At 52.7% G+C, this 12,703-nt stretch overlaps 1 protein-coding gene across 5 annotated transcripts in view; it reads right to left on the reverse strand.

Annotated features, from left to right (window-relative positions):
- Positions 1 to 1,717: 1,717 nt before the first annotated feature.
- Positions 1,718 to 12,703, reverse strand: part of ADCK1 (aarF domain containing kinase 1) — a 112,382-nt gene continuing 101,396 nt past the window's right edge. For all 5 annotated transcript variants that reach the window (XM_060097982.1, XM_060097983.1, XM_060097981.1 and 2 more), the window contains 4 exons: positions 10,487 to 10,636; positions 8,920 to 9,117; positions 4,838 to 5,031; positions 1,718 to 3,393 (listed from right to left, as the gene is read on the reverse strand). In XM_060097982.1, the coding sequence (XP_059953965.1) occupies positions 3,222 to 3,393; positions 4,838 to 5,031; positions 8,920 to 9,117; positions 10,487 to 10,636 (714 nt within the window). In that variant the 3' untranslated portion in view covers positions 1,718 to 3,221. The remainder of the gene's footprint in view (positions 3,394 to 4,837; positions 5,032 to 8,919; positions 9,118 to 10,486; positions 10,637 to 12,703) is intronic.

The raw sequence follows: 12,703 nt of genomic DNA on the forward strand, positions 1-12,703 counted from the left end.
CACTTACTACAAACCAGGACATCCGCCCTTCCTATGAGTTGGGTACACACATGAGAAGCCAAATGGGCCATCGAGTTAGAATCCTCCTCAGGTGGATGAGAAGAGGGAAGGGGAACTATCGCCATGTTGCCCAAATCAAAGAAGCCAACACCTAAATTGAGTAAGGATCCAAGGGTTAAAAGAGAAGGTGCTCTTCAAAGTAAGCTGGTGCTGACTTCCTGACACGCCGTAACTGCTGGGAGAAGAAAGCCGCAGGATTTTACTGGAAGCACCAAACCCAAATCAATGTATGGAAGTTCCACAGGACAGAAGGGAGCAGGGCTAAGGTCCCACGTATAAACTCACGTGCACACTCTCTGAACTGCAGAACAGAGATCTTGGGATGGATCCACCAGAGATGGCTCCACCTGGAAGAGCAGAAGGCATAGACCAGTGGTCAGTCGATAAAGACGCACCTCAGGCCAAGTACACAGGACGAGGAGACACCAGAGTGATTGTTATATAGTGAAGAATCTGCCTGGTCTTTGTTGCTCTGTCTGCTCCTGGGAGACGACCTCTCAATCCTTGGACTTCCTCGGTGATGGGAGTATCTTTGTTATTCATGGTGGTTCCCCTGGATCACACCTGAGCTTATGCTAAATGACTCAGGATGGGGTTGATAGCAGCCCCACCTTTTCCGGGGAGGGAAGCGGGGCTGGAGATTGTGTTCAGTCATGTGGTCAATGATTCAATCAATTGTGCTTATATAATGAAACCCTGATAAAAACTCTGGACACTGAAGCTCAACAAACACATTTCTGTGCCAAGAGGTTCCTTTCACAGCAAGAACCCAGAAGCTCTGCATTCGGGATAGTCCCAGACTTCACCCTATGTGTCTCTTCATTTGCTTGGTCACAAGTGTAGTGCTTTCCTGAGTTCTGTGAGTCATTCAGCAAATTATCAAATCTGAGGGGGCTGTGGGAACCCCCAAATTTTTAGTCAGTTGGTCAAAAGTGTAGATGGCCTAGGGACCCCCAAACCTGCAACTTGTGTCTGAAGTGAGGGCAGTCTTATGGGAACTATGCGCTTAAGGGAACAGAGTCTGTACCAGCTCTAGGTGATCAGCATCAGAACTGCACTGCAGTTATCACAGTGGTCCAGGTCCATCCTGTTTTAGGCCCGAGGAACATGCAGGACTCAGTCTGCACTTCCAGAACTTTCTGTCTCCTTTCCCCATCCACTCCCCCACTTCCACTGAAAACCCAACTTTCTCTGAAGTCAGGGTGTTAGAGTCACAATTCAGGCACATACGACAGCTCACGGAGCAGGCGTAATCCGTATCTCCGGCACTCTGGAATAAAAAGCAAAGCATGGACCCTCATTCAGCAGCTGTGTGACTTCAAGCAACTTAGTAAACTTCTCTGAGCCTCAGTTCCCATCTCTGTGAGATGAGGCTAATGACCCCTCACCCTCATAGAGCTGATGAGACAAATCAATGATGGAACTTATTTACAAAGAACCTAGCATGTTCTCTCACACATGGAAGGCACTCAGTAAACACTGACCCCTCCTATTTTCAAACTGCTCTGTACCCCAAACTCTCCCAGCCTCTCAGCTCTCTCTGGATAACTGTTCTGGCAACATGCTGATGTTTTAGATCCCAAGGCAGCAGGAAGCCAACCATTAAACCAAAAGTGAAAAGCAAGTAACCATTACCTTGAACAAAAAGGACATTTATATTTACTTCAGTGGCTATAAAAGACACCATAAAATGTAATATGCAGCGTGCATCTTCATGACTCATAACAGATCTTGCAAATTATTCTCTCAGGTCTCTGGGTGCATCCAACTGGTCACTAAGAACAATTAATTCTTTCAGGAAATAAAGGGATGGCGAATCATCTCTGGTCAGTGAAAAATCTGCTTGTTGTATTATGAATAAAGAGAACAGAAAATGAGACTTAAATTTAGGTTTTTTTCTGCCCTCATGAATGCAGTGAAGTAAGATCAGAGAGATTTAAACACAATTACTCTCTGTGAGCCTGGGTGCTCAGTGAGAGCTAGGACCTGCCATATCTGGGGTCTTAGGGATCTGGAGACCACACAAACACAGGAGTTAGAGCAGGAGTTTGCGGGTGTCCCCAAAACAGGACCAGATGATCAAGTGGGGGAGAGGGCAGGCTGGCAACAGGCAATAGGTAGAAGTAGAGTCCAGACCGGTGACAAAGAGGTTTCAGAGTGGAAGCCCAGCCACGGAGACTGAACTTTAGACTACAGTCTCCAGGACTGGGGGTATCAAATGATGACTCCAAGGGCTAAGTCAGAAGCCAACTGGTAGAACAAGGCAGGTGCCAGGCCACAGGGAACGAGGTGAGAAACCGGGGGAACCCAAGTCAGAGGTTTCAGCTGAGCCTCTGAGTTCCTGGCCTTGGGCTTCCTAACAACTCCAACCAAGGTCTCAGTCTTCGAAAGTGAGAGAAACATACAAGAATCAGAAAGCTGCCACACAGTGGAAGGGTGGAAGGATTTCAGGGACAAGAAGCCAAGCAGATCACAATGGCACACGGCATTCAGATCCACTCCTACCTAGTGGCCAAAGTGGATTCACTCCCAACCTGGAATAAAAATCCCACTGACCCAGCTCTGCTCTGCAACCCTGAAGGGGTTTTTATTGAATCACAGTACATAAAACACCAAAGGGGTCACCACGACAGCAGTGAACTCACAGCTGCAACAGAGCCTGGCTTGCGTGCCAAGCCACCTTGCTAAGGTCGGCACCTCTGGGGAGTGACAGCGCAAGGAGAGGAAACTGTTCTCCAGTTCAGAGACCACGTTCCCCTCCAGCAAAATCAAACTTCCTACAAGTTAAATGTGCCCTCGGTGGGATTCATGGCCCATCCTGATAACAGGAAGGGTTAACGGAAGTGGGGGGCATCCAACCCAATGGCCCACATGGGGGGCGGGAAAGCAGGCTGCCGTGCCTTCTCCCTGGATACAGAGAGAAAGAAACCTATCACACGGCACAGCTTGGGGGTCCCAAGACAAGGGCTCCAAAGGAGAGGAATTTCAGAGGTGGAGCATAACGGTGCCATGGACAGTGACCGTGGGGCTGTCCATGAGGCTGTCAGGCCACCAGCTGGCAGAAACGGGGCAAGTGGGTAGAGACATGATGGAAGAGTGAGGAGTGAAAAGACCCCTTTGGCCACCACAAGGTCACACCGGGAAGGGAACAGCAAGTCCACTCAGTGTGGAGCAGGCAACAGCCAGCAGAGCAGGGCCAAGACCCAGCTGGCCAGCCTCAGCCCCTTCACACGCAGAACGAGTTCATGAAGGTTGATCTGCCATAAGTTGAAGGCCTCACTGAAAGAGATCTGGGTCCTTCTGAAGAATGAATGGGTATTCTTCTTCTTGTGCCTGCAGGAGGGGCAGGAAGGAAGGAGAGAACAGGAGATAAAGAGGTAATAAATACTCAGTATCATTAGAAAAATGGAAGATGGTGGCTTTGCCAACTCACCAGCCCCCTGCCCCAGTGGACAACTCCTGGTTACGGATCAGACCACGGCCCAGTGGAACTCAGCTAGTCCAAAGGCATTTTCCAGGTCAGTGGGGTCAGCAAAAGCAGTTGTTTCACAGCGTATCAATGGTCTAGTGAACCCAGTGGGTAGCACGTTCCAATGTTTCCCTTTTTCCAAAAGTATAGTTAATATTTATCAAATCAGAATCCCCCAAACCCAAATGTAAAGGCTTTCCCAAACTTTCTGAGGGTAAGAATCACTTGGAAACCTAATCAAGGTAGTTCTGGGAGGCTGGGGCCACTGTGGATTCAGCCCAGCTCAATCTCTTCTGCACCAACAAGAGGACATGAAGAAAATTAGTGTTTACGATGACCACCTATTCAAGACCTGTTTCCTTTTTTTTTTTGGCTGCGCCATGTGGCTTGCGGGATCTTAGTTCCCTGACAAGGGATTGAACCTGGGCCCCGGCAGTGAAAGCACCCAGTCCTAACCACTGGACTGCTCCGGGAACTCCTGAGACTTTGTTTCCTGAACCTCAGAGGAAGAATAAATCATGTTCAGCCCTTTCTGTATACAGTCTATTTTCCTGTAATCTAACTCAGTATATTTGACAGTGGGTGCATGATGTATGTGGTCAACACTCCCTTCACCCATTTACCAGAATGACCCATTCGCTCGCTGCCTAGAATGGATGGGCTTGGAGCTGACCACAGTCCAGGCCTGCCCTTCCTGTGTATTTGCTACTGTCAGCTAGGAGAGCCTAGAACCCTCTTTCCTCTGTCACTATCCCCCTGAGGAAGCACCCTTCCCTTCCTCATCAACACCTCAAGGGTGCTGAGACATCTAAAAAGACCTGAGATTCCGAGATGGCCTGCTGGTGACACTCTCCTGAGTCACAGCCACACCTGCAGGGAAAAGAACACTGGCCTCACTGACTGGCCAATGCTGGGGACACAGTCCCAGGACCAGCTGGAGATGGGATGGGAACGCGGGCATCCCGATCCCAAGTCCAGGGGACGCTTGAATGGGACTGAGACTTTCCGAAAACACTGTAAACTTTACTAAGGGTAAGAATCACCTGGAAAGCTTGCCCGGGAGGGTGTGGTCCTAGAATCCACAATTTTAACAAGTAGAGGTGGCTCTCTGGACCACCTTAAAACACAACCCCGAGGCATCAGCCAGGTCACTGGGGCTGTTTTCTGCCCCTAACTTCCTGCAGGGAGAGCTGGAGATTGGGGAGCTCAGGCACGGCCCTGGGGACTGGTGGGAAAAACTGGAGGTGTGCAGACCCCTGGGGCTGGTCGGGGAGCTAGAGGGGAGGAGAGGCCAGAGCCCACACTCACGCGGCCAATGCCTTGATGCAGCAACGTGACATGTTGAGGAAGGAGGTGGCGCTGGCGCGGGTGCCCAGGGCGGCCTCGATGCCCCGCAGCAGGTCGTTGGTCTTGAATATGAGCAGCATCTGACGCGGCACGAGGTTGAGAAGGTGGCTGATCTGGGGGAGGTAGTTGGCCGCATTGTTGCGGATCTCTGAGTCCTGAAGCAGAAACAGGAGGACAAACAGACGGTTGGCATGGGAAGTGGGGCCACGGGTGGCGGGTCGTCTGGGCAGCCTGTGACCTGAGGGGCTGCAAGGAAGCTCCGGGAGGGAGCGTCCAGCACAGCTGCCTCAGCAGCACTGGGAATCCTCCCCAGAGGGAAGTCTGGCCCAAGGGGCTTTGGAGCCGGACAAACCTGGATGGGCCGTCTCACCCAACTTCTAGCCAAGCACCGAACGCAGTACAGGATCCGAAGCACGTCGGCAGGGGCCAGGCCGCATTTGTGCTGCCTCTGCCATCCTAGCTCGCGGCAGCCCAGGTCACCCCTCCCCAGCCCCCAAGCCCATACGGACTGGGGCAGGAAGTCTACCTCCCCACCAACCATTTGATGAGTCCAGCCTCTCAGCCTGGGGGCCACCCTTGTGTTATTTTCTAAGGCTTCTTCGCTGGCCACCAATTTCAGGCCAGGCCTGGAAGAAGCCTTGGAAGCTGGTGCTTCTGAGTCGTGGCCCTCATCTCTCCAGCCAAGCCCAGGCTGGTGCAGTTGAGAGGTCTGAGCGGCTGACCCCAAACCCAAATCCAAAGTCCTGCCCCATACCCTGCCTGGCCCTGCACCCCACCAGACCTGCCCACCTGGCCACCGCTTATCACTGTCCTCCACGCTGGAGCCAGCGTCAGCCCGCCCATGGCCCGAGGTCCTCCTGTCCTCAGAGCAGGATTCAGGGCTAGTCCTTGCCCTACCCTGGTGGGTAAGTTTGGGGTCTGGCTTCCCAGCCTTCCCCGTCCCTCAGCTCTGCATGGTTCTGGGCAGATAACTGCCTCTAGCCAGAGTCCTGAGTATAGAGTGAGGCTCTGATCCCTTCTCAGTCTCCAGAGAAACAGGGATGGTGACAGAGATGACAAGAGTCCACACGTATGGAGCATCACTAAGTAAGCCGGGCGCCCTGACAATGCTTGCATGTGTTAACTCATCTAATCGCACGGCAACCCTGGTAGGCAAGCGTATACCCCATGTGAGAGGACGAAACTGAGGCACTGAGAAGTTAAGTAACCTCCCCAAGGTCCACAGCTAGTAAGAGGTGAGTCAGAAGTCAAACCCAGGCCGTGCAGCTCCCAAGCCCGCACCCTCACCACTACACTGCCTGTCATCTCACAGAGGACTGTGTGACCCAATGTCCTCCCCAAAAAACTGGGCATGTTAACACCGTCTGTGCCCACCTCCCAGCAGAACCCGGAGGGTCATCAGGGATAAGGTACAGGGAGGCGCGTGGGGCCCGTCAAAGTCACCCCAAGGGGCCCAGCAATGCTGCCAAGCACTTCACCCCACCCAGCCGCTTTCTGCAGCAGAAGCAGAACCCTCGGCTCTTTCAGCAACACGCGTGCACCGCTGACAACTGAGCCGCTGTGAAACCTGAAATGGCCCCCAGGCAGGAGCTATCAGACTGGAACATCTCAACACGAGCCAGACACCAAGAGGCTGTCTGCCTCCCCGCCACCTCCCCGCACAGCTGCAGGTCACCCTGCTTGCGGGGGCTAAGGCCAGATCAAGGCCCCGCTCACCAGACCCCCTCTCAGCCCAAACGGAAGCCCCTGTGTCCACCCAGGCTACCCGGAGGGGCTCTTTCTCAGAGCAGCACAGCCTTCAAGCTTGGAACCTGCTGGATGTTTACCCGCTTGCAAAAATAAAACTCTAACTTAGTTAATAAAACCAGATATCATCCACTGAGAACCTACTGTGTGCCACGCAATCTTCTCCGTCCCTGTGGCTTTAATACCATCTATACGCTGAGGACTCCCAAACTTATATGTCTCGAGGCTGGATCTCTGAGCACCAGGCTTAACTGCCCACGACACCTCTATCTGAACGCTCACGAGAACTACTGACCCTCCCACCCAAACATGTCCTTCCCCAAGTCTTCCTATGTCAGAAAGTGGTGCCCCCTCCACCCCGTAACTCACCTCAAAAAGCTACGATGCAACTCCGACTCTCCCCTTTTCCTCCCCTCACGTCCAAGACGACAGAAAGGCCTCTCACTCTTATGTCCAGAATACACCTTGACCCCATCTGCTTCTCTCCACCTCCAGTAGCGTAGTCTGAGCCCCACCATCTTTCCACCTGAAGTCCTGCCCCGCTGCACATCTTGCCCCGCTCCAGAGAAATACTTAACATAGCGAGTCTGAGCACATGCTTCTCCTGTTCAAAACCTGTCAAAGGCTCTGCTTTGTCCTGAGAATGAATCTGAAATTCTCCCTGTGCGATGCTCTCCCAGCTCAGCCCTCCACACGCTTCTCAGTCCACCATCCTCCTCACACACTCCAGACCACCCAACTCTGCCCCCTTAATGCATCGTGTGCCCTCTGCCCGGAGTGCTTTCTCCAAGCTCTTCCAGTGGCTGGTGCCTTACTTGTCCTTCGGGCCTCAGCTTACATGTCAACTCCCCAGCGAGATCTCCTCTACAGCATCCCCCCATCACCCATCATCACGGCACCCTGCTTATTTCCCGCCCCCCCCAGCACCTCTAACCTGCAATTATTCCATTTACCTGTTTATTCACTTGTTTACTGTCTGTCTTCCTCTACAAGGGCAAATTACATGGAAGCCCTGTCTGTCTGTTCATCACTGGATCCACAGACACCCAGTCCAGGGTCCAGCAAAAACAAATGTTTATTCAGTGAACAAATTTCAGAAACTAGGAGGAGGCATTTTACATGCATTATCAATAAAGCAGAAACTATCATCCCTATTCAACAGACGGAGATTGTTTTTCTTCTTCTGAGATGATGAGCTGAAAGCTGTGTAAGCCTGGGGTAACTGGTGGTCATCTTTGCCACCAAGTTGGCTGGGGAATGATGTCAACTTGGAGGAAAGCAGAGCCAAGAGATGGCAAGAGGCGGTTGGTGGTTTGGTGACATCGCTGGAGACTCTGGACCCAGCCTTTCCTAAAGCCCCCACCACAAGGCAGCTCGCAAGGGAGGACTGTGAGGCTCAGAGAGGTGACTAGAACCATCCAAGGTCAGGCCACCAGAAGCAGGTGCTGGAACCAGAGCCCAGGTCTTTCTACTGCACAAGCAGGACCCTGTCCCTTGTGGTGAGCATAAGCCCCTCCCCGCATGGACACGGGCAAGTCTGCAAAGGCCTGCAAACTGACAGACTGGGAAGACAGAAGGCAAGTCCATGAGGGATTAAGAAGCCTGGGAGGGAGCTCACCCTGAGCCAGGAAGATTGAGCTACCCAGTAAGTCCCTACTGGAGGGGCAGAGGTGAGTACAAGTACAGGGAGAAGGTGTTCCTAGGATCGGTCTCAGCCCAGACTCCAGATCCAATGGAGGAATGAGCTACAAACAAAGACCAAAAGAGCTGTTTCACTAAACACTCCATAGGAATGAAGGGACAAGCAGCCCCTGAGTACGGCACGAGGAGTGAAGCCCCCTGCCCAGGAGGGTGCCCTAGAGCAACCCCACGATGGGAGATGGTGCCCAGCAGGAGACAGTGGGTGGTGCCAGACTTATTTACCAGACAGTCCCTGGGGATTCCCAGAAGTCCTGGGGGAGAACTTGGTGGAAGCCTGAAATCTTATGAGAGCAGGTTGTAGTGAAAGTCACAGAGCCTGGATTATACAGTTAACGTGACCTACTTATATTCCAGGTTGATGAGGCCAGGAGGGACACAGTGGGACAGCGTCCCCTTTCCCCCCGTCCATCCTGGCACACTCTTTCTCCCTCCCTCCCTCCTCAACCAGTACCTCTCTAATTCTGCCCCCTACTCCAGCCCCACAGCCCACCAGTATAGGACCCCAGACCCTGGGTTGGCAGGGCTCCAAAGGCCACGCCTGGCCCTGCCCCTTGCATCCGGGACAGGGCAGGACCGGGGTGGCGGGGGGCACCCACCTCAGTGGCGGTGACTGGAGTTTGGCCAATGCCCCTGTTGACTGAGTCCCACGACCGGGCTGTCAGCATGCAGGTGAACAAGGGGTAGAGGTCCCCGGCTCCCAGGCGCTGGCTGTACTTCTTCACGCTCTTCATGTCGGTCCAGATCAGCGACTGCCAGAGGTGGCAGTAATCCAGGCGGAACTCTTCCGTGAGCACCTACAGCGGGGGCAGCATGGCAGGACCTGAGCCCCCTCTCCCCATGAAAGACCCAGTCCCTGGCTGGTGTGACCACTGCAGAGGGGAGGGGAGGGAAACCGTGGTTCCTGCACGACGTCTGCTCCTCTCCCACAGTCAGCCATCCTTGAAGGTCCAAGTACAAAGCCACTATTTGGCCAGCCTTGGTCCTGAGGGGCAGAGGCTACCAACAGCCCACCAAAATCGATATTCCCCTCTTCTTCCCAAGTACGGTCTAAGATCCCCGCCTTCCTCCTAGTTAGACGTGGCCCTCTGCCTGAGCTCTGACCAATGGAATGTGGCAGAAGCTCCACTTGCAGGCCTGGTCCATGAAAACTTTCCCATGCATGCTCCTCTGAGCCCTCACCCCTGCTGCTGGTGGAGGGCGAGACCCCCAAGGAGACCTGGGAGCAACAGCCTCGGGCAGCCCCTGCTTTCAGGCCCCTCCACACACCCCAGACTGGTGTGTGAGCAGGCAATTAGACATCTGTTGTGTTTGGGTCATCATTCACTTGGGGGCTGTGTCTACCTTAAACTAACATGCCCAACACCCCTGAGCCTTTCAAAGGAAGCCCAGATTTGGGGATGTGGGATCCGGGCTCTGAGGGGAGAAGCAGGAGACCACCGGGGAAACCTCCCCAGGACCACCTGCCTCCTGGAATCAAACCAGGACCTGGGTCCTGGGATTGACACTGAACTTGTCAACTTCCAGGCAGGAACACGTGGCTCGCTGGAACTGGCTCTGTGTCCCAAGTTCCAGAGGATAGTCAGGACCATCCAACCCCTATCAGTTCCCTGTGCCCTTTCCCATTACATATGACCTCCTCACTGGGGCTCAGTTACCCTTCCCCCTGAAGTCCAGCTCATGTAAGGGCAGCTCAACTCCCAGGGTCTGGCTGGCCTGGGCTTCCCTGGGAAAAGGGGTTTTTTTTGCAGCTGAGGAAGTCCATTCACATATCCAAGCACAATCTCATCTACCCATCACAGCTGCCTCTAAAGGAGGTGTTATCACTCACTCTATTAGGAGGAAGCTGAGGCTCCCAGAGCTTGGAGGCCTCATATGACCTTGACTTCCACAAAATAACAAAGCTCGTATGACCTCGACTTCCACAAAATAACAAGCTCGTATGACCTTGACTTCCACAAAATAACAAAGCTCATATGACCTTGACTTCCACAAAATAACAAAGCTCATATGACCTTGACTTCCACAAAATAACAGCTCTAGGGGTAGGGCTGGGCCCTCTTCAGCTACCGTGCTATCTGCTTCCCATTTCTGTGGCCAACAGGGGAGTTCAGCGGGCTCTGAGCCCAGGCAGGACCAGACCCTGGGGGGAAAGGGCTCTCCTACCTGGTAAAGCCCATGGTCCAACAGGACGATCTCCACCTTTCCTGTGCCCGGGCACTTCCGCACCAGCACATTGCCTGGGTGAGGGTCACAGTGCACGAAGCCGTTGACAAAGATCATCTCACTGTACATCTTGCCCAGGTGGCGCGAGATCTGAAAGAGAAGGGAGGCGGGTGGGAGTTGCACCTCATTACCACATGCCTCAGAGACTTCTCCTCTGGCCCCTCAATCTGGCTACTCTCAAGAGGAAGGCCTGAGCAGTCACGGTGGAAGGGATGGCTTGAGACTGCATCGTTCTTCATAGAAGCTGAACGCTCATCCAGCTTTTCCTAACTTCAGCTGCACATTAGATTCAGCTGGAACTCAGAAATGTTAGGGGTGGTACCCAGGCAACAGTATTATTTTTAAGTGCCCAAGGTGATTTTAATGGATGGCAAGGTAGGAGAACCACTGCTTCCAGGTTTTCTGAAGGCTGTAACCCCCACCTCCCACACCGGCCCCTCCAATCTTCCCTGGTTTTTCTCTTCTATCAGTCCCTCTTCCTTTCTTCCCCCAAAGCTGAATAGGGGTTGGAAAGCTGGGTGGGGGTAGGGATCACTCTACCTGCCCCTTCTCCAAAGAACAAGGCCAGGGGGCTGAGGACCAGGAATAGATGACCCCCATCACCCTCTGGGGCTGCCTCAGCAACTCCAGGCCAGTCCCAGGAGTACCCAGAATCACAAGCCCTTCTCCCCTCTCCCTTCAGGCCCCTCTCCCTACTCCCCTCCCTGCCAGAGCCCAATGCTAATCTGATTTATGATGTCTGCACAGAAGAAATGACACTGGAGAGGCCATTTAAATCATCCTGTCACTGCTGCTCTCCCTGCCGAGGCAGCCTCCTTATCTCTACTCCCTTTTTATTAAAGCTAAAAGCCTCTTCCCAGCTTGGGAACAGCTGCTGAACAGAGCCAGACCTGGACTCACAGATGGTCTGCTGATGGGTTTCCACAGGACAAAGAGATGCTTAACCCAGGAAGCTGACGCCCTAGGACACACACTGCCCTTGGCATCCCTCAGCCTCGGCTGGACCCCATGGTCACTAACAAACATATCCCAGCTAGAGGAGAGGAGCTGGGGCCCATGGGATGCGGAACATAGGATTAGGGTCTTAAGATAAAGACTCCTTTCCTTGGTTTACAAAGTCCTGTACAACCAGGCCCAGCCTCCCTCCCTGGTCTCATCTTGTACCACACTGACATGCCAGCCATATTTGCTCTCTTCCTCTTCTCTAGTAATCTCTGTGCCTTCCTACCTCAGGGCCTTTACACATGATATTCCAGGAACATTGCTTCATCTCCCCTTCACCTGGTTCACTCCTCTCTTCCTTCCCACCCCAACTGAGCATCACCTCCCTGGGGAAGCCTTGCCTGACCTCCTAGACTAAATAATGTTCTCCTGCCATACACCCTCACACTTTTCTATCACTAGCACACTCTTTGTATTATTATTTGATTAACAACCATCTAGCCCGTTATCATAAGCTCCTATATGATGGCAGGAACTGGCTCTATTTTGTTAAACAGCTTCATTGAGGTCTAAGTTACATATCACAGACTGGTTCTATTATTCATCCCCTTGCCTGTAACAGGCCAAACATGTGAGTATAGGACTCTGCCTTCAACATGAGTGAGACCCTTGCCTCTCCACGTTTTTCCAGGATGCTGAGGTTCCGGCCTCTGATGCTTATCTGAACCCCGTTAGTCTCCTCTGAATCCCAATCAATGATAATTGGCCTCCAATTAAATCATCAAGAATAAGTCTACTTTAGTAACAGTAGTTGTCATCCTTATTAAAAGCCCTAAAAATAAGTACAATCATGATCCCCATTTTGCAGATTAGGAATTGAGACTCGTCGAGGTTTAATGTACCCAGAGCTACCCGGCTGGAAAGAGGTGGAGACAGAATTCAAACCAGGTGTGACCTCCAGCCTTCCAGTAACCACTATTCTATACTGGCTCACACCGACTTCTGCACTTCTCAACTGAACTCTGTGACGTTAAAGAAGTTAGTCATACTCTCAACTTCAGCAAAATGGAAATAATAATAGTGCCACTCTCATGGGCTACTGTCAGGTAAATGAGAGCATCATGGTGCTCGGGACCTAGTAACCTCTCCTAGGTGCCCCTGATTCCTCATAGCACTCCTGCGGGGGGACGGCAGACTAGGTTTCATTGTACTTTT

The sequence above is a fragment of the Mesoplodon densirostris genome, chromosome 4 (assembly GCF_025265405.1).
Source record: "Mesoplodon densirostris isolate mMesDen1 chromosome 4, mMesDen1 primary haplotype, whole genome shotgun sequence".
In the NCBI taxonomy this organism is placed as follows: domain Eukaryota; kingdom Metazoa; phylum Chordata; class Mammalia; order Artiodactyla; family Ziphiidae; genus Mesoplodon; species Mesoplodon densirostris.